The 24,744-nt window shown below is 44.5% G+C and overlaps 2 protein-coding genes and 1 non-coding gene across 15 annotated transcripts in view; 1 reads left to right on the forward strand and 2 right to left on the reverse strand.

The window, feature by feature from the left end:
- Window positions 1-1,633: 1,633 nt before the first annotated feature.
- Window positions 1,634-17,324, reverse strand: IDI1 (isopentenyl-diphosphate delta isomerase 1). Of its 4 annotated transcripts, XM_063709843.1 has the most exons (6): window positions 17,187-17,324; window positions 15,056-15,131; window positions 5,890-6,062; window positions 5,192-5,284; window positions 4,573-4,703; window positions 1,634-3,141 (listed from the first exon to the last, which is right to left on the reverse strand). In XM_063709843.1, the coding sequence occupies exons 3-6, from the start codon at window positions 6,032-6,034 to the stop codon at window positions 2,824-2,826; spliced, it is 687 nt and encodes a 228-aa protein (XP_063565913.1). In that variant the 5' UTR covers window positions 6,035-6,062; window positions 15,056-15,131; window positions 17,187-17,324; the 3' UTR covers window positions 1,634-2,823. The 4 variants fall into 4 exon arrangements, with proteins under 4 accessions (XP_063565913.1, XP_030871288.3, XP_063565914.1 ...); XM_031015428.3 differs by lacking the exons at window positions 15,056-15,131; window positions 17,187-17,324 and adding an exon at window positions 9,741-10,240; XM_063709844.1 differs by lacking the exons at window positions 15,056-15,131; window positions 17,187-17,324 and adding an exon at window positions 9,141-9,669.
- On the reverse strand, window positions 3,929-3,991 carry LOC115936111 (U7 small nuclear RNA). Its single transcript, XR_004071693.1, has one exon. It is a non-coding gene; the product is annotated as a U7 small nuclear RNA (small nuclear RNA).
- The window catches only part of WDR37 (WD repeat domain 37), a 100,029-nt gene continuing 92,510 nt past the window's right edge, over window positions 17,226-24,744 (forward strand). For 2 of the 10 annotated variants that reach the window (XM_055353748.2, XM_063709841.1), the window contains exon 1: window positions 17,297-17,442. The gene's annotated coding sequence lies outside the window, so the exon portion shown is untranslated. Of the gene's footprint in view, window positions 17,443-17,636; window positions 17,847-24,744 lie in introns of those variants that run through there. The other 8 variants (XM_055353751.2, XM_063709840.1, XM_019034565.4 and 5 more) reach the window with 7 other exon arrangements.

Genomic DNA, 24,744 nt, shown 5'->3' on the forward strand with positions numbered 1-24,744 from the left:
TCCAACGGACAGATCCAAGAGAGAGGATGAAACCACTGCACAAGCACCCCCTAAGGGGCAGGTGGAGGGCAGTTCCCACAGGGACCCACTTCGGGTACAACCTGGGCTTGTCCCCAGGGAGCAGGTGGAGGGCAGTTCCCACAGGGACGCACTGCGGGTACGACCTGGACGTGTCCCCAGGGAGCAGGTGGAGGGCAGTTCCCACAGGGACGCACTGCGGGTACGACCTGGACGTGTCCCCAGGGAGCAGGTGGAGGGCAGTTCCCACAGGGACGCACTGCGGGTACGACCTGGACTTGTCCCCAGGGAGCAGGTGGAGGGCAGTTCCCACAGGGACGCACTGCGGGTACGACCTGGACTTGTCCCCAGGGAGCAGGTGGAGGGCAGTTCCCACAGGGACGCACTGCGGGTACGACCTGGACTTGTCCCCAGGGAGCAGGTGGAGGGCAGTTCCCACAGGGACGCACTGCGGGTACGACCTGGACGTGTCCCCAGGGAGCAGGTGGAGGGCAGTTCCCACAGGGACGCACTGCGGGTACGACCTGGACTTGTCCCCAGGGAGCAGGTGGAGGGCAGTTCCCACAGGGACGCACTGCGGGTACGACCTGGACGTGTCCCCAGGGAGCAGGTGGAGGGCAGTTCCCACAGGGACGCACTGCGGGTACGACCTGGACGTGTCCCCAGGGAGCAGGTGGAGGGCAGTTCCCACAGGGACGCACTGCGGGTACGACCTGGACTTGTCCCCAGGGAGCAGGTGGAGGGCAGTTCCCACAGGGACGCACTGCGGGTACGACCTGGACTTGTCCCCAGGGAGCAGGTGGAGGGCAGTTCCCACAGGGACGCACTGCGGGTACAACCTGGACTGGTCCCCAGGTGCCAGGGCCAAGTAAGAAGAAAATGTGCCTTCCTTCCTATTATACCATCTTCTGTTTTGGTCTTGTTCTCTTGATAATACAGGTGGGGAAACAGAATCAGCAATTATTAGAAGGGCCACCTCTACTTTGTCCTTAAAGGAGTTGGCAATGGTTTGACCAGAATCAAAGAAGTATATATTTTGAAGATTCAGAGTTTAAAACAGTTTAAGAAAAAAAAATTTATAGGTACCATTTAGCTTTCTAGTTGAAAACCAACACATCTGCCTTTGGGGTCAGAAGCAGCTATATCTAGGAGAGGGATACTCCTCTTTATAAAAGATGAAGGAGTTCTAAGGAGTTTATCAGGTCAAAAGACATTCCTTAGATTTTCTGGATGGCATCCTAGCAATATTACAACAGTAGTATCTAACTCTTGCTAAGTACTTAACAAGGTGCTGGGTAGCAGTCTAAGGGTCCCACCCATGTCCAATTCAGTAGCCATGGCAACTCATAGTTATCACGTAACTAATTATATGTGGCTTTCAGCCTAAAACTTCCTAGAAAATAAAACTAAAAAAATTAGAAACAATATTATAAATGCAACAGAAACTATACAGGCAATATCCTATTAGTGTATCAAAATTTTAACAAACTAAACACAGTATTAAATTGCAATTTTTTTTACTTTTCAATAAAATACTTGCTAAACAGTTTTGTCTGAAATTATAAATTGCCCAAAGTTAACCATAAATGAGTCATTTTATTGAATTTAACAAACATTTAACTTTGCAAGAAATAAATTTTTATTTTTCTTCATTATCATACAGCATTTAAGAATAATACATCTGTCTTGAGGTTTCAAATCTGAGATATCTATGGCAAGTTTATAAAAAGTACATTGATCAAGGTACAATTTTTAACATTAATATACACATTCCATAATCTCGTCTATTTAACATTAACACAGGCCTTTGTTGTTGTTATTTTTTTCTCCCTACAATATTTCCTGACTCTGTAGGACAGTGGTCCTCAGTTGGGGGTTGACTCTGTCCCCTAGGGGCATCTGGCAACATCCGGCATAACTGTGGGTGTCACAGGAGAGGGATGCAAACAGCATCCAGCGTGCAGTCCCGGGACGCTGCTCACCATCATGCAGTGCACAGCACGGACCCCACCACAGGGGTTTTATCCAGCCCAAATGTCGACAGTGTCAAGTTTAAGCAACTCTTACCGAGTGGGACTCAATTCCCATTTTATGAACACCTCTGTGCTCACTGTAATTCTGAAAACACAGACTTTGCTAACTGGTAAATACTATTTAAAAGAAGATTCAACCTAATCAATATCACTTATCAAAAGCAGTGGCTGACTGTAAGTATCAACATGTTTCCAGAATGAATAAACCACACAATCAACTCAGAATGATACAAATTAGGGTCCATATCATTTAATTTCCCTTGAACCTGCTCTGCTAGTTTAATCTGCTAATATGAAAGTTAATTAAGACTGTTTTGAAGGAGTGAGACAATAGTTTCCTTTGCACATTTTTCTGAACTATGATAAAGATTTAATGATACATAAAGCACCTGGCAAATAGCAAGTCCTCTGCAAGTGCTCCGGAAATGTTTATCACAGCTTACTAAAAACACAGTTTCACTCATTTGTTCAAATTTCCCATAAGCATGTATCTGCAAAGATTAAATTAAGTTTTATTTGCTCTCTCTCATTTTACAATAATCTCTCACAAATGTCGCTTAGAAACAACACATATCCAGGGTGTGTGATACAAAATTATAAGTTAGTTTTTTCCACACAAGTTTTAAAGTATCAGTGTATATAATACATTAATGATAGTACTAAATGACAGAACTAAATTTAATGATAAATTAATGATAGAACTAAATTTAAAAGGAAAAAGTCATTCTAAGTTTGTTAAGCAGAGAAATTTTTCTGTAATTTACCTACATATTCACATTCTGTATATTTTCTCATGGTCAACAAACTGATTCAAATGATTTAAGTTATCCCACCATTTAAAGAGAAAAGTCGCTGCAATAATTTTAAACCATGGCGTTATCTTAATTTCACCACTGGCTGCTTTTTTCAGAAGTTCTTTTAGTTCTTCCTTTGACACATAACAATAGCTTTTAATCTCATTGGGATCTGGATTCAAAGTTACATTCTTCCTCACCAACAAAATGTAATCAATTTCATGTTCACCCCAGATACCATCAGACTGAGCTTTGTAGTGAATTCGTGTTAAATAATTAATTTCTTCTGGAGGAACCTAAAGACATTAAAAAAAAAAAAAAGTAATTAAAACATTGGCCACCGTAACAAAAAAAATCTAAAATTAGCTCACTGTATTACAGCGATATCTTGAACAGCAGTATAGTTTTAGGATTAGAACTTTTAAAGCATTAATCTCCTATCAATGGTATATGGAAATCTTAATATTATATATGGAAAAATGATTACATTATTAGTTTCAAGTGCTTGCGTTTTTTCCCGACCAAACAGATAAGTTTTTTTTTTTTAATGTTAAAAAAAGGGGCAGTCACTCAAACTAGAAATGTGACATTCTTCTTTTTCTTCTTTTTTTTTTTGTGAGACGGAGTCTTGCTGTCACCCAAGCTGGAGTGCAATGGTGTGATCTCAGCTCACTGCAACCTCCGCCTCCCGGGTTCAAGCGATTCTCCTGCCTCAGCCTCCTGAGTAGCTGGGATTACAGACATGCCGCCACCATGGCCAGCTAATTTTTGTATTTTTAGTAGAGACGGGGTTTCACCATGTTGGTCAGGATGGTCTCGAACTCCTGACCTCGTGATCCACCCGCCTCGGCCTCCCAAGGTGCTGGGATTATAGGCGTGAGCCACCACACCCGGCCCGACATTTTTCTTTTTCATATTTTAAAATTGCTTTTTGGAAAGTATAGATAAGAAATACTTTATTTATCCAGGTCTTATTTAAGGGGGACAATTCCAAGAAAAAAAATTATTTCAATTAAACCAATGAGATTTATGGTTCATATTCCTAAGAATTTCCGTTAGAAAATCTTCACCTTTTTTTGTAGGTGGGGAGTTTTAGGTGAGAACTGGAAAACCTGCTAGTTAAATTCTACAAGAGCTGTAACACTTGAAAATACTCATCTTAGATTTGATCAATTATAGAAATATTCAACCTTATATAGTGCTTAACAGATCAATCCATCCCCATAACGAGCTAAGTTTTGACAAGTGATATTAAGAAATTAAAATTTAAATAATCTTTATTCAAGATGGTTTGTGGGGCTAACTCATAACTCAGGAGGTTACCAAGCAGAGAACTACATTTGAATTTAAAAATTTTATTAAAAACCTTTTTTTTTTTTTGAGACGGAGTCTTGCTTTGTCGCCCAGGCTGGAGTGCAGTGGCGCGATCTCGGCTCACTGCAAGCTCCACCTCCCGGGTTCACGCCATTCTCCTGCCTCAGCCTCCCGAGTAGCTGGGACTACAGGCGCCCACTACCACGCCCGGCTAATTTTTTGTATTTTTAGTAGAGACGGGGTTTCACCGTGTTAGCCAGGATGGTCTCCATCTCCTGACCTCGTGATCTGCCTGCCTCGGCCTCCCAAAGTGCTGGGATTACAGGCGTGAGCCACCGCGCCCGGCCTATTAAAAACCTTTTTAAAGTATGTTTAGGTTTCAGCTCGTATGGTTGTGTAGTAGAGCCGGTTACCTCTTCCAAGGGAATTCCTAGCTCAGCTTTCAGCCGTCTCTGTGCTGCTCGCCTCACTCCAAGGGCGTCACTTTCCTCAAGCTCGGCTGGATTACTTAATGGATGACTACAACACGTGTTAGTAAAACAACCTGGAAAATGGTAATACAGAGACAGATCAACTTTTCTTCAAAGTAGGTCTCAAAGATCAAGAAAAAGTTTTATAAGTAACTGAAAAATGAAATGATTTTTAAGGATTTTAAAATTGGTTATAATGGGCTATCAGTAATTATTTTAAGGATTTTAAAATTGGTTATAATGGGCTATCAGTAATTACGTTGTGAAACAGACTACATTTGTAGGTAGGTTCCTTATTAATGCTTCTTCAACCAAAAAAGATCAAAGTGTAGATAATACAGATTAAATATGTAAATTATACATATTGCCCAATTGCTTACTAGTTCTTATTTTTTCTTGCTGTTGTATTAGGTTGCACTCATTGTGTAAACTCACTTTATGCAGAATATAAAATTATGCCATTCACAGGATTTCCCTTTGTGACCTTGGCTCCAAGAATTCAGAATGATAAAAAGTCAAATTAATGTGCAAACACAATATTGTACATTAAAAGTGTACTAACCTGGAAAGGTAATCTTAGCATCTGATCTTTGCTGTAGCAGAAGCTTATTTTCGGTGTTGAATAAGAAGACACTAAAAGCTCGATGCAATAATCCTGAAAGCAAAAGAAATAACAATTATTTTAGCCTTACATACCAGTTATTTGCCAAATTCTCTCCCTGCAGTTCAGAATAACATTAGTAACTTGCTGCTGCTTTTGCTTTTTCCCATGGTTTATCCACATGCATAGTCTCTGCATGGCTATGGTGAGGAAGAGCTCTGCACTGGGCAAGGAAGTTGGCCGTCGAGTGAAGGAAATGGTGATGCTGGTGGCCCCTTTCCTGCAGTCAAGTTCCCTATCAAGGACATTCAGTTTTCGGAAAGTGGTGAAGGCACATGCTTCCCTGCATGGTGCCCGCCTCTCTCCACTCTCTAGAAATATTAGAGGCTAGGCTGCTGCTGTATGTCAGGGCTAGTCCCTCTTCTATGAATCCAGAATAACTCTGAAGAAGCTGAGTAAAAGGCATGAAGTGAAGAGAAATCGCTGTAACAGGAAGACAGCAAAGCAGATGCTAATGACGACACTATTTAACGAACTGGAACCAACGAGAAAATACGGTATTATTGAAGACTGCACTTCCTTCAACAGAGTGCTCTTCCCAGCAAATCGGAAATGCCTACACAAATCGCTTTACAAGAAAGACTGTTTCAAAGCAGCACCTTTCTCAATGTTCTCGTTCAGGTGACAATTCTTCTTGGTCTCAGCTCCAATTTTATTGTCATTTTCATCAATAAGGATACACATCTCTGCCAGGAGTTGAACCTGTTGCTTGTCGAGGTGGTTAGTGTTTATTTCAGGCATCATTACAAAATGTCTGATCTGTTCTAGAACACTAATATTAAAGGAAAAGAGAAAGAAAGGCCATCACATATTTTTCTGAATGTCATATAAACACAGGTTAATAATGATGCTGCTTCCCCATCTGCAGTTGTACCACTCTGCATCCCCACAGGGACCCCAAGAACGCTGCCAGCCGGCTGCTCAGCACTATCTGGGTCATCATTTCTCCTACAGGTTTCACAGCTGGCCTTTTATCACAGTCATGCTCCTGAAGGCCAAGCTCAACGTTCCACTCTAAATTCTTGACCTCTGAGATCCTCTGCAGCACTTGATACTCAATCCTTTTTCCAGTGTACTTTTCTTCTCTGGTTTTTGGCCCCAACCTAACTTTTCATCCTGCTTTTCTACACCAGCTTCTGTAATCTCTAGAACGTGCTCCCATTGCCATCCTGAATTGTTTTTCCCACTGCCTGTCTCCGCATAGTTGCTCAAGAATGCCACAGGCCAATCTTGGTTGAAATCCATTTTTTCAAGGCACAACTCATGTGCCAGACATTCAATAACCTTTCTACCAATGTCACAGTAAGACTTAATCCAGTTTTTCTCAACCCAAGCTCCTGATCAGAAAAATGATTTGTATGAGTTTTGTCAATTTCCCCCAGGACAGTACTTAGCTGATATCATTCTAGATAAACAGGAGAAGACTTAATTCATTATATTCAATAGATGCTTTAAGGCAGTGCTTGGCAAGTTTTTTCTGTGAAGGGCCAGAGAGTATGAACTCTGCCTCTGTAACACTAAAATAGTCACAGGCAATAGTGAACTGGGCAGTATGTAAACTGAGTGTGGGTGCGTGCCAATATTTATGGACACTGAAATATTTATGGACACTGAATTACATTTAATTTTCATGTGTCACAAAATATTTTGATTCTTCTCCATCCGTTTAAATATGAGAAAAACACTCAGCTCACAGGACGTAACAACAGGCAGCAGGCCAGATTTGGCCTGTAGGCCATAGGTGGCCCATCCCTACCTTAGTGCATCAAACATTAATTTTCTGAACCCCCATTTATCCCTCCCATGTGATTAAAACGTAAAGCACTTATTAGGGTACTTTCAGTATTCTGACTCACACTTTTACATATCTATATCCAGCAGCGTCTAAGCTTTCTTATCTTTGTGTCCTTCAGGGCACCTTTACATAGTCTGACCTTGAAGTTTTTTATTCCCTTTTTTCTTCTCCTTAATTTCTGAATGAATTATAATTTTTGTTTTTTGATTTTTCTACCCAATATATTTTGAAGATCCCATGTGCTCTACTTTCTATGTGACTCTATTTCAAATACATAGATTTTACTGGAATACTTTTTTGTTTCTGAGAGGGAGTCTCGTTTTGTTGCCCAGGCTGGAATGCAATGGTGCAATCTCAGCTCACTACAACCCCCACCTCCTGGGTTCAAGTGATTCTCCTGCCTTGACCTCCCAAGTAGCTGGGACTACAGGCGTGCATCACCACGCCAGGCTAATTTTTGTATTTTTAGTAGAGACGAGGTTTTGCCATGCTGGCCATGCTGATCTCGAACTCCTAACCTCAGGAGATCTGCCTGCTTTGGCCTCCCAAAGTGTTGAGATTACAGGAGTGAGCCACCACACGTGGACCACTGAAATACTTTCAACAGACTTCAAGCATACTGCAGAATGTACACAAAGTGTTTAAACAGCTACTTAATACAAAGTTCTAGACCCACATAGGGTCTGGGTGTGTGTGTGTGTGTGTGTGTGTGTGTGTGTGTGTGAATGCGTGTGTCAGGAGTCAGTGATGATGGAGATATTGATATCTAATACAAAAAATCTGAAATAAGGTTAATGATTAAAACAAATCAAGAGGGAAAATAATGTGAAAAGGAAGTCAACTTCAGAGTTAGCCTCAATTTTAGAAAGATTTCCAACTTCTATAGGCTAGTTTTACATACAGTCATTCTTTGGTATATATGGGAGTTGGTTCCAGGACCTCCCACAGCTACCAAAATTTGAGGATGCTGAAGTTTCAGATATAAAATGGCATAATATTTGCAGATCACCTGTGTATATCCTACTGTATACATACATGTGTCACATGATGGTGTTTCGGTACACTACAGACTGCATATACTACAGTGGTTCCATAAAATTATAACAGAACTGACATATTCCTATTGCTAATGATGTTGTAGCCATTGTAACATCGGAGCACAACACATCACCTTTTCTATGTTTAGATACACAAATACTTGCTGTTGTGTTACAACTGCCCACATTATTCAGCACAGTAACACACTATCCAAATTTAGGCCTGAAGCAACAGGACAAACAGCCTAGGAGCAACTGGCTACACCACACATCCCAGCTGCTCCACTGTCTGTCTACACCACACATCCCAGCTGCTCCACTGTCTACACCACACAGCCCAGCTGCTCCACTGTCTGTCTACACCACACAGCCCAGCTCCTCCACCGTCTGTCTACACCACACAGCCCAGCTGCTCCACTGTCTAGGTCTGTGTCAGCGCACTCTGCTTCCACAATGATGAAACTACCTAACAATGAACCTCTCCAAAGTATCCCTGTTAAGTGATGTGGGCCGAACGTTAAATTATCATCTGTAGATGATCTCTTATAATATCTAAAACATGTAAATCCTACATAAATAGTTGTGCTGTATTGGTTACAGAATAAGTCTGTATATGTTCAGTACAGATGAAATTTTTTTCCAAATATTTTATAATGTGCAGTTGGTTAAATCCATGGATATGGACCCCAAGGATACAGTAGGCCAACTGTATATTAGGTGATCACTAAGATAGGTTTCGTTACTACATAATTACTAGACTTTTTGACATGACATTTTTTTCCGGGGGGATGGGGCTGGGTCTTGCCGTGTCTGTCGCCCAAGCTGGAGTGCAGTGGCGCGATCTCGGCTCACTGCAGCCTTCGACTCCGCCTCCCAAAGTGCTGGGATTAAAGGCGTGCACCACCGCCCAGCTGTAATGACAATTGCTCTTTCAGAATTTTCAGAATTCAGATTTTAAAGGTAAGCTGCATAATCACAAGGTAAAATGAATACGTCTATTTATGCGTTTAAAGAATACCATGTAGTAGACGCGGGAACACATCACCCAACCCAAGAAAAAGGTCTATTTCCATCTATGCGGTGCTCCCCATCTCTTCTCCTGCTCCATTCCCAGGAGAAGCGCCTTGAGTGTGTTGCTGTCACCCTCTTGCACGGACGCAGGTGTATGCACCCGCGTCACACGCGTGGACTCGGCACGGGGAGGCCGGCGTCGTCACGCTCGTGTTTCTGACGATGCTGTCTACGCTTGTTTCTGAATTCTCTAAGGGGAGACTCGCAACTCTTAGTCTCCTGCGACTCGGTTTCCAATTCCACGAGTTCCTAAACCTCAGGTGACTGTGCGCACACGACGATCTTTTCCGCTGACAAAGAATGGCAACGTCTCTGACGCCCCGACTCACGCCTCCGCCTTCCACGGGGCGCGGGCGCCCACCACAGCCCGGGAAGGCCCGGCCTCTCTCCAGTTCGGGAGACCAACGCCGCCACCCCCAGCTGTCCAGGCCTCCGCGCCGAGACCTCACGGGTGGCTCAGACCTCGGGCCTCCTCCCCGCCCCGTCCCGCAGCTCCCCGATGCCGCCCTGGCCCTGTCTCCCGAACTCCGCCGCCCGTCCACAGTACCTGATCAGCCTCCGGCCACAGACACCCGCCGGTCCCGGAGCGCGCCCGCTTTGCGAACCGTCCGCGGCGCGCACCGCCCACTGGCCCCGCCCCCGGGCAGCGCAGCCAATCGCTCGCGCCAGCGCCAGTCCACACCACATCGCCCGGCCAATTGGCGCCCGTACGCGCTTGACGACACAATCTCGCCAAGCTTCGCCTGGTGGTGCCACCTCCCTGGCCTGTGACAACCGCAGACGCGCGAAGCACCGGGAACCTGAGCCGTGACCGCGAGCTCTGGCGCCTTTAAGGGGGTCAACACGCCCCACCCCCAGTTCCGCAGAGGCAGCGTCCCGCGACTGGGCGGTGCCCGAGACCACAGCAGCCGCCAGCCAATCTTCGATCCTGCCGTGCGAGCCCGAGGCGCTGCGAACGGTGCCTAACGTCAGACGTCTCGAGGCTCGCGTTCCATGGAGGAAGCCCTCCCAATCCGAAAGCGCCCGGGCGCCAAGCCCGGTAGCCGGAAGCTCGGCGTCCCATGGGCGCGGCCTCCGCGTGGCTGGACCAATGGAAACGGAGGAAAGGCGGGACGTCACTGCTGACTGGCTGGTTGGGCATCCCCCTCCCGAGTTCCGCCGCTGGGACTACAGCGTTTGGCTGCACGGGCAGTTCTTGTATGTCTAGAACGGTGGTCGTTCTGCGGTGTCTGCGACCGGGACCAAGGCGGACCAGAGTCGCCGGGGGTGTGGGGCGTTCCACGCTATGTTGGGAGTGTTCGCTTTCGAGGTACATGACAGTACGTTCTAATTTTTTTTTTTTTGAGACAGTTTCGCTCTTGTTGCCCAGGCTGGAGTGCAATGGTGCAGTCTCCGCTCACAGCAACCTCCGCCGCCCGGGTTCAGGCAGTTGTCCCGTCTCAGCCTCCCAAGTAGCTGGAATTACAGGCATGCGCCACCCCGCCCGGCTAATTTTGTATTTTTAGTAGAGACGGGTTTCCGCATGTTGGTCAGGCTGGTCTGGAACTCCTGACCTGAACTCCTGACCTCAAGTGATCCACCCGGCTCAGCTTACCGAAGTGCTGGGATTCTGGGTGTGAGCCACCGCGCCTAGCCCTCTGAACTTTTAAATAATCGTGAAATGTATGCGCAGCTGAAGCGAATTCAGCTATTTCCGCTACCTTTTGTGTGGAATTTAAAATACTGAACTTGTGAGATGAACCTGGTGGGCACCAGTTCTCAAACTTCTTGGTCACAGGACGCTTGCACACACTTAAAATGTACTGAGGACACCTAAAAGGTTTTGCTCACTGTTGTTTACTACTGCTATTTACTAACATAGAAATTAAACATATTAAAATATTCACTTAAAAAACACATGACACTAACATAAATTACATTTTTATTAAAAATCTTTTCCAGACAAAAAACGGACTTTGATTTTGTTTTATATGTTGGCAGATCTCTTTCATGTCTGGCTTCACACAGATAAGAAAATCTGGCCTCCCGCATGCGCAGTAAGTCCTCACTGCTGTCAGTGCGTTCTTGGGAATTAGGACTTTTAAGTGAAACAGCGTATAGCAAAACCAATTTTACCAGAGGCTAAAAAATAAGGATTAAGTTCCTAAAGCATACTTCTGGCCAAGGAAAAAAAAACCACTAAGCTTCTAAAGGCCAAAGTATTCTAATATTAAACATTGAAATAAATGTGAGCTATACATACATTTAAGAAAGATGAATAAAAAACAAGATAATTATTACTTAATTATTCCAGTTCTGGGTCATATGTAGCTGAAGCCTGTTTCAGTAGCTCAGGGCACAAAGAGGGAACCAGCCCTGGACAGGACGCCATTCCATCACAGGGCCACTCACACACCCACACTCAGACTGGGACAGTGAAGACACACCAGTTCACCTCACGTGCACACCTCTGGGATGTGGCAAGAACTGCAGCACCCAGAGAAAACCTATGCAGGTGTGGCGAGAACACGTAAACACCACAAAGACAGTGCCCCTGGCCGGGAGTCTTTTTCTCATCAATGTTACAAAGAAATGAATGAGCTCCTGCTGTATGCAGTTTGAAAATTGAGAAGTATCTTTTAATAGCCTTTTCAAATTATCTTGGTTATTCTTTTTCGATACTACTACCCCAAAACACGAGTGGTGGATTTTTCAATTACTATTTGGAATTTGAAACCACTTCAATGGACATTTTGTACTTGTTACATTAAAACTCATTATTTTTGACTGTACCTCGAATGCCTATTTTCCTATGCGTGACGTTGAAAGGTCATGCATTGGTCATTTGGAAAATACTGATTTACTGAATTAAACAGATCTTCCAAATGCTAAAACATTTCATTATTCAATATCAATCACATTATTAATATCACTAGTAATCTCATCAGAAAAGTTTTTAAGTATTGGGAAGCTAAAGTATTGTAGCACTGGCTTCCACATAAAGTCACCAAGTTCTTGATGGTTTTAAGTTTGTTTTTTATTTGAATTTTTGCATGAAAATTCCAACATTATTGGCAACAGGTACTGAGAATTATGTTCCTTGAAGTGGCACGAACATATTTATTTTCACGAAAATGTCTGCCAAATATCTAGGTTTGACTACCTCAGTTTATCTGTCAGTTCTTTCCAGTAAAAGTGGTATTTCATGAAAAAAGCAGCTAGTTAGTTCAGCTTACAACTCAAACGTTCCCACAAGTTCTTTTCCTGGAGACAACAATCATAATTCAGCATGTAGCAGAAGTGCTTTATGTGTATTTCCCATTTTGTTATAGAGGATATTAGATGAGTACTGAATGGTCGAGATGATTAAAGTTAATATTTTTTACCGCTAACCATCAGCTGAGCCTTCAGTGAGTCATAATCTTTTTGCTGGTGGAGGGTTTTGCCTCAATGTTGATGGCTGTTGATCAAGGTGGTGCTTGAAAGTTGGGGTGGCTGTTGCAGTTTCTTAAAATAAGACAATAATGAAATTTGTCACATTGATTGACAATTCTTTTCATGAAAGATTTTTTTTAACCCACAGGAAAACTTTTTTGAGACAGAGTCTCGTTCTTTGGCCCAGGCTGAAGTGCAGTGGTGTGATCTTGGCTCACTGTAACCTCCACCTCCTGGGTTCAAGCAATTCTCCTACCTCAGCCTCACGAGTAGCTGGCACTACGGGCGCGCGCCACCATGCCCGGCTAATTTTTGTATTATTAGTAGAGCTGGGGTTTCACCATATTGGCCAGGCTGGTCTTGAACTCCTGACCTTGTGATCCGCCCACCTTGGCCTCTCAAAATGCTGGGATTATAGGCATGAGCCACCGCACCCGGCCAGGAAAACTTTCAAAATTAGAGTCAATCCTCTCAAACCCTGCTGCTACTTCATAAACTAAGTCTATGGAGTATTCTGAATCCTTTGTTATCATTTCAACAGTGTTCACATCTTCACCAGGATTAGGTTCCATCTCAAGAGACCACTTTCTTTGTTCATCCACAAGAAGCAACTGCTTATCCATTCATGTTTTATTATGCTAGTGCAGTGATTCAGTTACATCTTCGGGCAGCCATAGCCTTACAAAATGTATTTCTTAAATAATGAGACTTGAAAGTCAAAATGACTTCTTGAGCTATGGGCTGCAGAAGGGATGTTGTGTTAGCAGGCATGAAATCAACATGAATCTCCTTGTGTATCTCCATCAGAGCTCTTGGGTGAACAGGAGCACTGTAAATCAGCAGTAATATTTTGAAACGAAATCTTTTTTTTTTCCTGAGCAGTAGGTCTCAACAGTGGGCTGACAATATTTAGTAAACCACACTGTGTAAGTAGATGTGCTGTCATCTAGGCTTTGTTGTTCTATCTACACAGCAGAGGCAGACTAGAATTAGCATAACGCTTAAGGACTCTAGGATTTTCAGAATGATAAATGAGCACTGGCTTCAACATAAAGTCATCAGCTGCACTAGCCCCCTAGCAAGGGTCAGCCTGTCCTTTGGAGCTCTGAAGCCAGGCTTTGACTTCTCCTCTCTAGTTATGACAGTCCTGGGCGGCATCTTTTCCCAAAATAAGGTTGTTTCAACTCCAATGAAAACCTGTTGTTTAGCAAAGCCGTCTTCATCAGTGATCTTAGGTAGATCTCCTAGATGACTTGCTGCTTTATCTTGCACTTGCACATTTTTTTTTTTGAGATGGAGTCTCACTCTGTTACCCAGGCTGGAGTGTGGTGGTGTGATCTTGGCTTACAGCAACCTCCAACTCCTGGGTTCAAGTGATCCTCCTGCCTTAGCCTCCTGAGTAGCTGGGACTACAGGCGTGTGCCACCACACCCAGTTAATGTTTGTATTTTTAGTGGAGGCAGGGTTTCACCATCTTGGCCAGGCTGGTCTTGAACTCCTGACCTCAAGTGATCCACTTGCATTGGCCTCCCAAAGTGCTGGAATTACAGGCATAAGCCACCATGCCTGGCCTATCTTGCACTTTTGTATTATAGAGACAGCTTCTTTCCTTCAACCTCATGAACCAACCTCTGATAGCTTCAGATTTTTCTTCTGTAGCTTCCTTACCTCTCTCAGCCTTCAGAGAACTGAAGAGAGTTAGGGCCTTACTCTGGATTAGGCTTTGTTTATCAGAATATTGTGGCTGGTTTAATCTATACAGACCACTCAGAGTTTCTCCATATCAGCAATAAAGCTCTTTTATTTTCTTATCATTTGTATATTCACTGGAGGAGCACTTCAAATTTCCTTCAAGAACTTTTCCTTTGCATTCACGACTTAGCTGTTTCAACATGCCTTCCTCACCATGCTTAATCATTAATCATTTCTAGTTTTGATTTAAAGTAAGAGATGTGCAACTCATTCTTTTATGAAACACTTAGTAGCCATTTTAGGGCTATTAATTGCCTGATTTTTTTTTTTTTTTGAGTCAGGGTCTTGCTTTGCTGCCCATGCTGAAGTGCAGTGGCATGATCACAGCTCACTGCAGCCTTGAACTCCTAGGCTCAAACAATCCTCCTGCTTCAGTCTCCCAAGTAGCTGGGACTACAGGCATGAGCCACCACCATGCCTGGCCCCTAATTTCAGTATTGCTGTGTCTCAAGGATAGGAAGGTCTGAGCAGAAGGAGAGAGATAGGGAGGCAGCTGGTCAGTGGAGTGGTCAGAACACATAAAACATTTATTGACTCAGTTTGCTGTCTTATATAGGGGTGGTTCATGGTGCCCCCCAAGCAGTTATGACAGTAATATCAAAGATCACTAATCACAGATCACTATAACTGATTTAATAACGGAAACATTCCAAGAATTACCAAAATGTGACAGAGAGACATGAAGTGAGCACATACTGTTAGAAAGATGGTGCTGATCGACTTGCTCCATGCAGGGCTGCCACAAATCTCCACTTTGTAAGAAACATGATACCTGTGAAGTGCAATAAAGCGATACACATGAAAACAGTTGTGCCTGTTATATGACATATATACACACATATATATATAACTTGAGAATTTATGAAGCGACATGTCAAACAGCTTATAACACCATAGTGTACTAACTATCCAAGTGTTTGAGACACAGTTAAAATAATCAGTAATGAGGACAGTGACAGAATACCTACTAAATCTTAATTCCCTATCAAACCATGCGCAAAAATGAGTCTTAGTAAATTCAGCATTGTTGCCCTATGTCAGGGACAAAGTACATGTATTTTGCATAGATGGACATATGACAAAATAGAAATTGGTTTTCTGAGACAGGATTCTCCACAGCTTCTGCAGGAGGGAGAATGTAACTGGATACCAGGATTGCAATCATAACCTTTTATAATTTCGGCTAGTTTTGGGTCTTTTAAAAAAATTACATTGGATAGTTATTTGAGGATACAGTGTGTTATGGGTTAAATTGTGTCCCCCCTTCAAATTCATGTGTTAAAGACCTCACTTCCAGTATTTTATAATGTGACCTTATTTGGAAACAGGGTTGTTGTGGATATGATTAGTTAACATGAGGTCATATTAAAGTAGCGCCTACTGTACTCCAATATGACTGATGTCCTCACAAAAAGAACGCTAAGTGTGCAGACAGACACGGACATGGAAAACGTCATGTGAAGACTGGTGGGGGTATGCTGCCACAAGCCAAGGAATGCCTAGACGCTGAGATGCATTAACAGGCTCCCATCACAGCTCTCAGAAGGAACCAACCCTGCCAATACCTTGATTTGGGACTTCCAGTCAGACCTCTGACAATAAATTTGTTTAAGCTGCCTAGTTTGCAGTATTTTGTTCCTGCAGCCCTAGCACATCAACAGTGAAAAGAACATGGATTCTGATGTCAGCCTTTAGTCTTTGCCCTGCTGCACGATTATTTTTGACTTTTGACAAGTAATTTCCACATTCTCATGCTTAAAATTCAAATTAGAATAACTTCTACTTTATTGGATTCCTTTGGGGATTAAATTAGTTACAAAAGATGTAAAGTGACTGATCCTCAAAAAATGATTTCTTTCCCTTGTTTTGTGACATGTCATGCTGTCAGTTATTTTCAGTGACTTTTGTGGAATCCTAAATACTTAAAAAATTACATTAGCGATATTCTTGGTGTTACCTGACTGTGGTGCGGTCCTGCAAAATAAAACCACCTGTTAGAATGCGGGTTAATTAGATGGGACACTGCGATTTACAAAGCTTTCTATTTGCTGCCATGCCCAGTACAATGTCTTTGCATACTAGGTACTAAATAAAATTATGTTACTTAAATGTCACAACCTCTAAAAGTTTAAAAAATGACTTCTCTAAAAAGTCAGATTTTTTTTCCTTGGCGTTCCTCTTACAGAATTGTTTTTAGTTTTATTAATATACTTAATGCAGAAATAACTTGACTTTTTTTTTTTTTTTGGTAATCTGGATCCCCTAAATAGAATGCTAAATTTGTTTCTTGTGCAACAAACAAGTTACCACTTCTGACTCTTCATCTTGAGCTTCCTTTTTTTTTTTTTTTTGGAGACGGAGTCTCGCTCTGTCCCAGGCTGGAGTGCAGAGGCGCGATCTCGGCTCACTGCAACCTCCGCCTCCCGGGTTCAAGCGATTCTCCTGCCTCAGCCTTCCGAGTAGCAGGGGTTACAGGCGCGCGCCGCCACGCCCGGCTAGTTTTTGTATTAGTAAAGACAGGGGTTCACCATGTTGGCCAGGCTGGTCTCGACCTCCTGATCTCGTGATACGTCGGCCTCGGCCTCCCAAAGTGTTGGGATTACAGGCGTGAGCCACCGCGCCTGGCCTTGAGCTTCCTTTTTAAAGGAAGGAGCAGGAATGTTAACCTACACAGAAAAAAAATGCTTTCACGCTCTTGATTTACTCTAGGTGGGCTTCAAATGTGCGGTTAGAGCTTTCTGTAGAGCGTTGAGACGGCTGTTTACGTAAAGACCATCATGCGGCGTTTCCAACCTAGATTCTAAGAAAAAAGCGGCCCAAGTCCCACCTTTCGCAGGGAACAGCTGATTCTGTTTTTCCTTCCCAGCCAATGGTGATCAAAAGCTTCAGGACGCTGGTGAGTCACTGCGGAGGAGCCGAGCACTGACCGCGCCGTCCCCGCCAGGCTCCCGCGCGGCCGGCACCGCGGCCCTGAGCGCAGGCGGCCCCGGGTCTCAGGCCTCAGGCGGACCGCGCCCCGGGCTCGCAGCCCTCCCGCCCCGGCTGCCGGGCTACGGGGCAGATGGACTCGGAGCGCCCCGCCGGTGAGTAGCTACGACCCCCGAGGCCACCTCCCGCGAACCGCTCGGCGGCAGGAGTAGGTGACCAAGGCTGGGGGCGTTGGCCCAGCAGCCGAAGGGGTCTTCAGCGCGCCCGGACCCCTCGGGGCTGCGGGGCGGAAGCCGGGACGTGACTTCCGGCGCCGCCGGGTGTGGGGCGGAGGTGTGGGGCGGCTTCCGGAGAACCCAGAGGCGCGGGGCTGGGGCGGGACTTCCGGCGACGCCGGAAGTGCATTAGCGCCAGGTTGGGGTTGTGGGGTCGCGTCAGTGCGGAGACAGCGGTGTCCTGCGCGTCTTCGGGTCGGTACTGGGGGCCGCGTCGTAGGGACTCACTGGCGGTGCGCGACCCGGGCTGGCTCCGGGGGTGGCGGGCGCAGCTGCTGTGACAGGTGAGTGCCGCCATCTTCCTACCTGTCAGGCGCCGAGTCGTTCCCCGGATGCCCCGAAGAGGAGTCGGGACACTGCAGGGCTCAAGGGGGTGCAGGGGCAGTCGGGGCATAGTGGCGGATGGAGTGCAGGTGGGCTTGGAATGCAGAGGGTCCGTGGTGGTGCAGGAGGGGTCGGGTCCCAGGAGGGCCCGTGGCGGTGCAGGAAGGGCCGTGGTGCAGAAGGGTTCAGGGTGCAAGAGAAGTCGGGGCGCAGGAGTAGTCCGTGGCGGTGCCAGAGGGACCAGGGTGCGGGAGGGATCGGGGCCCGGGGCGGTGCAGAAGAGGTCGGAGTCCAGGAAGAGTCGGGGCGCTGGAGGGCCCGGGGCGGCGCTGGAGGGGTTGGGGGCAGAAGGGTTCGGCCCGGGGTCTCTCCCCGCCCCCTTTGCTTCGGCCTGGGCATCCCGGGGAAGTGCGTCTCCAGGGAAGCACTTGGGAGGCTCTTCAGAGAGGAGAATGGCCTTTCTTCTATCCAAAGAGTGGGGATGGTCGGCTTCAAGAAGGGTGGTGAGTGTGGAGTGACGGATGCTGAAGTGATTAACACAGCGCCATGATATTGTTCCCCTTTTGAAGACTTCCTTTTCCTTCCCTTCCCCCTGAAAGCAGCCACCGCTGGAGGGAAACATTTTAAGACAGCTGTTCACCGGAATAACACAAGAGCAACAATAATAATGTACTCATTTACTAAACCAAGTTGAATAAATACGTTTTTCCAGGTTGTGAGTGAAAATAGCTTAAGGTCTGCCAGGTTTTTAGAGATTTTGTCATTTAACTTAAACGGTAAAACATTCGTCCCTTGAAGCGGATACCATTATAGAAAAGTGTTAATTGCTTGGAAGTTTCATTTATTGAAGTTCAAGTGTTTTTCTCTTAAATTCAGTATGTTGGCCTGTGAGTTACGGTCATAAAAGTATTGCAGGAATTATTTACCTCTTAATGAGAAAGCTCAAGATAGTTTTATCTCCAGGAACTTTCTTCGTCTTCTGAACTTCCCCCAACCCCAGCAGACACACACACCGTTCTGGTTACTTTCCTGATCAAATTCGAGTCTTTCAAAATAGCTTTTGATATGTCCCAGGAGTTGAACACGGTATGTAAATATGAACTCACCAATGTGGAACAAATGGAGTGATCTGTTATCCCCTGGGTTTAGACGCTGCCTTTCTATTAATACTGCTCACAGGAGACAGAGTAGGGACTCGTGTACACTGGCCACGTTTCAACAGCAGTGTGACCTTGGGCAAGGCCTTCCTAAGTCCCCACTCCCTGTCCTCTAACATGGTGTTCATATCAGCCTCATTTTGTTACTGGGAAGGTTACGTTATGTAATATATGCCAGCCATTTTTGCAAAGTGCTGTATACAGGAGATCTTGAGTGAGTGTGTTTCCCTCCTCCTCTTTTTGGGTAGCTATGTTAGGCTGTTCACTTTGGGCATTTGCCCTGAACTAAAATCCCTAAGTCCCTTTCCCCGAGGTGAAACTAAGATAGAGTTTTCATATTTATCCTGTCTTATTCTTTTCAGGGAAAAGATTTTACATCTGTTGAATTTCATCCTTGGTTTAAAGTTGTTCTTTTAACTACTGAGATCTTTTGAAAATCTTGATGGCTATTTATCTGATTAATGGTATTTCCTAATTGATTGTCATCCACAGAATTGATGGTGTATGTATTCCATGCCTTCATTTCGTCAATGACAAAACATTTTAAGCAGGTTAATACTGATGACAGATTTCTGAGGTTGCCTGTAGAGACCATTCTCTTCCTCGATATTGCTCAGAAGTTGAATTTGGTGTCTCAGCCCACTAGGAATTCGTCTAACAGTGTTATTATGATAAAATGTTACTACAAACTTGATTAAACTTCTGGTGGAAATTCCATCACATTTTATGCAATTTTCAATTTATTTCTCCAATTTATTTTTAATGCCACGTGGACATTATATTCCTTAACCATTCTTTTGCATGTGATTAACATTTGTGAAATTAACCATTTAAGCAAGTGTTTTTGCTTTGATGAAAGAAAAATGTTTAAAATCCTACTGGATATGAAACTGAAAGTAATGTTTTGTGTTTTTTGTTTCAAATGAAAGTGTAAATTAAGAATTTGTTGGCAGGGCGTGGTGGCTCATGCCTGTAATCCCAGCACTTTGGGAAGCCAAGGTGGGCAGATCACCTGAGGTCAGCAGTTCAAGACCACCCTGGCCAACATGGTGAAGTCCCGTCTCTACTAAAAATACAAAAATCAGCTGGGCATGGTGGCGGGCACTTGTAGTCCCAGCTACTCAGGAGGCTGAAGCAGGAGAATCACTTGAACTCAGGAGGCAGAAGTTGCGTTTAGCCGAGATCACGTCACTGCCCTCCAGCCTGGGGAGACAGAGCGAGATTCTGTGTCAAAAAGAAAAGAATTTGTCATATTGCTGTTTAAAGCTGCTTTGGTTATGTTATCTGCCTTCCTCAAATTATACACACTTAGGAGAATGATAATTTCTATAGCTACAAATTAATTAATATTGGAAATATTGAAAATAATCTGGCCAGGCGCAGTGGCTCGCGCCTGTAATCCCAGCACTTTGGGAGGCCGAGTCAGGTGGATCAAGAGGTCAGGAGTTCAAGACCAGCCTGGCCAAGATGGTGAAACCCCGTCTCTACTGAAAATACAAAAAATTAGCCAGGCGTGGTGGTGGGCGCTTGTAACCCCAACTACTCAGGAGGCTGAGGCAGAGGATTGGTTGAACCCGGGAGGTGGAGGTTGCAGTGGGTTGAGATCGCGCCACTGCACTCCAGCCTGGGCGACAGAGCGAGACTCTGTCTCAAAAAAAATATAGAAAAGAGTCTTTTGAGAAAGAGCAGAAAGCTAAGTGTTCATTGATGCTGTTTTATATTACAGCATTTCTGTCACGCAGGCTGGAGTGCAGCGGCATGATCTCAGCTCACCACTGCCTCCACCTCCCAGGGTGGAGCAATTCTCGTGCCTCAGCCTCCGGGGTAGATGGGAGGCATGCACCATCATGCCCAGCTGATTTTTGTATTTTAGTAGAGATGGGGTTTCACCATGTTGGCCAGGCTGGTCTTAAACTCCTGACCTTAGGTGATCCGCCTGCCTGGGCCTCCCAAAAGGCTGGGATTACAGGCATGAGCCACCATGCCTGGCCCAATATTACAGCATTTCTAAAGATGAGGAATTCAGCTTGCTAACGCAGTGTGTTTATGGGTTTCATTAATTAGTCCAGTGTGTGGCCAGTGCCTGCTGTGTGTAGAGCACTGTGCTGCGTCAAAGCTGTGTGCCTGTTGTTCTGACTGCTTGCAAACGGTAGGGGTGTATTACACACATGGCAGCATATACTAAGGGCAGATGAATTGCACAGACTAAATGAGTCGAGTTCAGAAGGAGCGTTTATTCTGTTAAATCCATGGTAGGATAAAGAGATTGAATTTTTAGAGGGGACTATTTATAGTTTCTTGAAAATAATGTTTTATTGAAAACCAGAAGGACATTTAATCTCCATAAGCCTTCTTTGTAATATGGTAATCTGTCCAATAATATTGGGTAAATGTGAATATTTTGAAGGAAAATAATTACGTTTTGGAATCTCAGGTTTCTCTTTGCTTGTATTTAGGTAAAACAGTGCATAGAGGATAAAGAAGGTTATATTTGGAGTGAAGAAGTTTGTTTTTTCTTTTTACAGTTCTATAATCAGTTTATTAGTGTTTAGTCTGTTAAATACAATCGGGTGTCACATAACAAATGATGTTTTGGTCAACAACAGACCTCATGTAAGATGGTGGTCCCATAAGATTGTAATACTCTATTTTTACTGTACCTTTTCTATGTGTAGATATGTTTAGGTACACAAATAGATACCATTGTGTTACAGTTGCCTGCAGTATTCAGTACAGTAACATGCTGTGCAGGGTTGTAGGCTAGGAGCAGCAGGCTCGGCCATCTAGCCTAGGTGTGGAGTAGGCTGTGCACCTAGCTTTGTGTAAGTATACTCTGCGATGTTCCCACAGTGACAAAATCACCTAATGATGCATCTCTCAGGACCTGTCCCCATCCTTAAGTGATGTATGACTGTGTTGAAAGGCTCTTAATTGGATTTGGGAACTCTGTCTCATAGGGATGTTATGAGGATTAGTGACTCTTTGTATTTATTGATCCATTTGAGCCTTACAGCAATTCTTTGTAGTAGCTCTTCAGCCTCTGGTAGATCTGCCAGTCCACCAACTTTCTTCCAGTATCTCTCCATTAATTCTTTCTGTTTTCACTTCCCTTCCTGTCTATTTTAGATTCCATGGTATACCATTTCAGTAGTTTTACAAACACCTGCCACTTCCTTGTCCCTCTTCCCATGATACCAACCTGAAAACCCCCTAAACTGGTGATTAAACATTTAAATAAGATTTATGCTACTGCCGGTTGAGCATCCTAATCCAAAAATTCAAAATCCATAGTGCTCCAAAATCCAAAACTTTTTGAGTGCTAACATGACACAAGTGGAAATTTCCACACCTTACCTTGTGACAGACAGGTTGTAGTCAAAATGTGGGTGCGCAACATAGTTTATTCAGGATGCCCTAGGGCAAAATAAAATTACCTTCAGGGGGCCTGCTGTGGTGGCTCAGGCCAGTAATCCCAGCATTTTGGGAGGCCGAGCTGGGCAGACCACTTGAGGCCAGGAGTTCGAAACCACCTTGCCAACATGGTGAAATCCCGTCTCTCTTAAAAATACAAAAATTAGCTGGGCATGGTGTTGGGTGCCTGTAATTCCAGCTACTTGGGAGGCTGAGGCAGGAGAATTGCTTGAACCTGGGAGATGGAGGTTGCAGTGAACCGAGGTTAACACCACTGCACTCCAGCCTGGGCTACAGTGGAGACTTCATCTCAAAAAAAAAAAAAGTTACCTTCAGGCTACGTGCATGAGGTATACATGAAACATAAATGAACTTTGAGTTTAGCCTTGGGTCCCATCCCTAGGATATCTTATTATGTATATGCGGATATTCCAAAATCTGAAAGCATCTGAATTCTGAAACACTTCTGGTCTTGAGCTTTTTTTTTTTTGGGCCAAGGACTGAGTTTCTATGGAGGATGTGGTGTGAAAGGAAGGAAGTGGTGATAGGACCAATACAGACGCTGGGAAAAAATGTGGAGGGTGTGAATACAGAGATGATAAGATTACTCCAGTATGAAAAAATCTGTATTTGGTGCCAAGTTCCAGGGAGGTGATTGTAGGAAATGCATACATTTGGTTGCAGTTGATCAGCAGAAAAAGATTGCCGGTGGTATTGACTATTTTGTGAAGTGGCGAAGAAAGCAAGCTAAACCAAAAAGAACACCATGTAACTTACAGAGAGGCTGGAATAGCCAGTGAGATAAAATCAGTGATCCAAAACTTATAATTTTGATGAGAAAGGAAAGGTGATATTGTAATCTCTGCATTTTTGGTAACCAACTTGTAGAATGTCTGGAATGCATCAGAATGTTTCTACAGATGAAGTTCTTAAGAGAAGGAAGGGAAACCCTTTGCTGGTTCCATTTGCTTCATTTAACTGAAGACAGAGTCTCCCTTTTTCTCTGAGGCCATATCAGGACAGCTTTCCCAGGCTTTTGATGTGGTTTCTTTTTTTCCTTTACAAAACATACTCCATAAACTACAAAGTAACTGTTTTATGTTGTAAAGCAAGACTTACTTCTCCTTTAAAAATAGGCCTACACATATGCAATTTGAGAATAAAAGATGATTCTTGGCTTTCTGCTTGTGGAAAGATGGAGACTTATTTTTCCTTATTCCTTCCATGAAGTACATCTAAAAACACTGGACATATATAAAACAAATGTAAGAGTGGGCTGGGTGCAGTGGCTCACGCCTGTAATCCAAGCACTTTGGGAGGCTGAGGCGGGCAGATCACAAGGTCAGGAGTTAGAGACCACCCAGGTCCATATGGTGAAACCTTGTCTCCGCTAAAAATACAATAATTAGCCAGATGTGCTGTTGGGCACCTGTAGTCCCAGCTACTTGGGAGGCTGAGGCAGGAGAATTGCTTGAACCCAGGAGGTGGAGGTTGCAGTGAGCCAAGATTGTGCCATTGCACTCCAGCCTGGGGAACAGAGCGACACTCTGTTAAAAAAAAAAGAGACTAAAAGATGGAGAAAAGAAGGTAGACTTCCTTCGTACACTGGGACCACAGAAATGACACCAAACTTAGTTCTGTGAGTTTTCTTTTTGCCTCATGTATCTCATATGTTGTGCTGGACAAGCTAGCAGCGCAGGTATAAAAGAACTCAGACAAAACAAGACCCAAGAAAAGCCTGCTGTCTGTGTCTGAAAGACCAGGAAAGGGGCAGCCTACAAATCACAGAACTTTTCGATGGTAAGTACTTTCCTCCAGCTAAATATCACAGGAAACCCTGCAGCACCACCCTCACCCTGCTAATCAGAGAACTTTTCGGCGGTAAGTACTTTCCTCCAGCTAAATATCACAGGAAACCCTGCAGCACCACCCTCACCCTGCGAATCAGAGGCTGGGCAGGTACTTCAGATTCCCACTCATGACAAGCTGGGATGAGATGCTCCTCTCTGCAGGGTTGCTGTCAGAGAAGACTGGCTGAGGAGTTGGGGTTTTACTTCTGCTGGGTGGTGACAGAGCACAGCCTCCTTTCTGCTAGGGTATCATAAGAGGGACCTTGCAAAACTCAGGAACTTTACTGCTGCCCTGTGGTCATGAGGCCACCCCCCTGTGGCGTGGGGGAGACTGTATAGGGAGCAGCACGGAGGCAGCCCTGATTCAGCCTTGGTGGTGGGAGTGGAGGTTCGGCAGGAGGCTGAACTTTCCTTCTCATGCAGGGGTCCGTGGAGGCTGA

The sequence above is a fragment of the Gorilla gorilla genome, chromosome 8 (genome assembly GCF_029281585.2).
Source record: "Gorilla gorilla gorilla isolate KB3781 chromosome 8, NHGRI_mGorGor1-v2.1_pri, whole genome shotgun sequence".
Classification (NCBI taxonomy): Eukaryota; Metazoa; Chordata; class Mammalia; order Primates; family Hominidae; genus Gorilla; species Gorilla gorilla.

What these genes read in the sequence shown, in the direction of transcription:
- IDI1 (XM_031015428.3), bottom strand. Translation starts at nt 9,880, where the DNA reads ATGTGGTGTGGACTGGCGCTGGCGCGAGCGATTGGCTGCGCTGCCCGG. An exon ending in TGTGGCCGGAGGCTGATCAG is followed by an intron (nt 6,063 to 9,740) that starts GTACTGTGGACG and finishes CTTTAATATTAG; the next exon opens with TGTTCTAGAACAGATCAGAC. An exon ending in TGCTAAGATTACCTTTCCAG is followed by an intron (nt 4,704 to 5,191) that starts GTTAGTACACTT and finishes ACCATTTTCCAG; the next exon opens with GTTGTTTTACTAACACGTGT.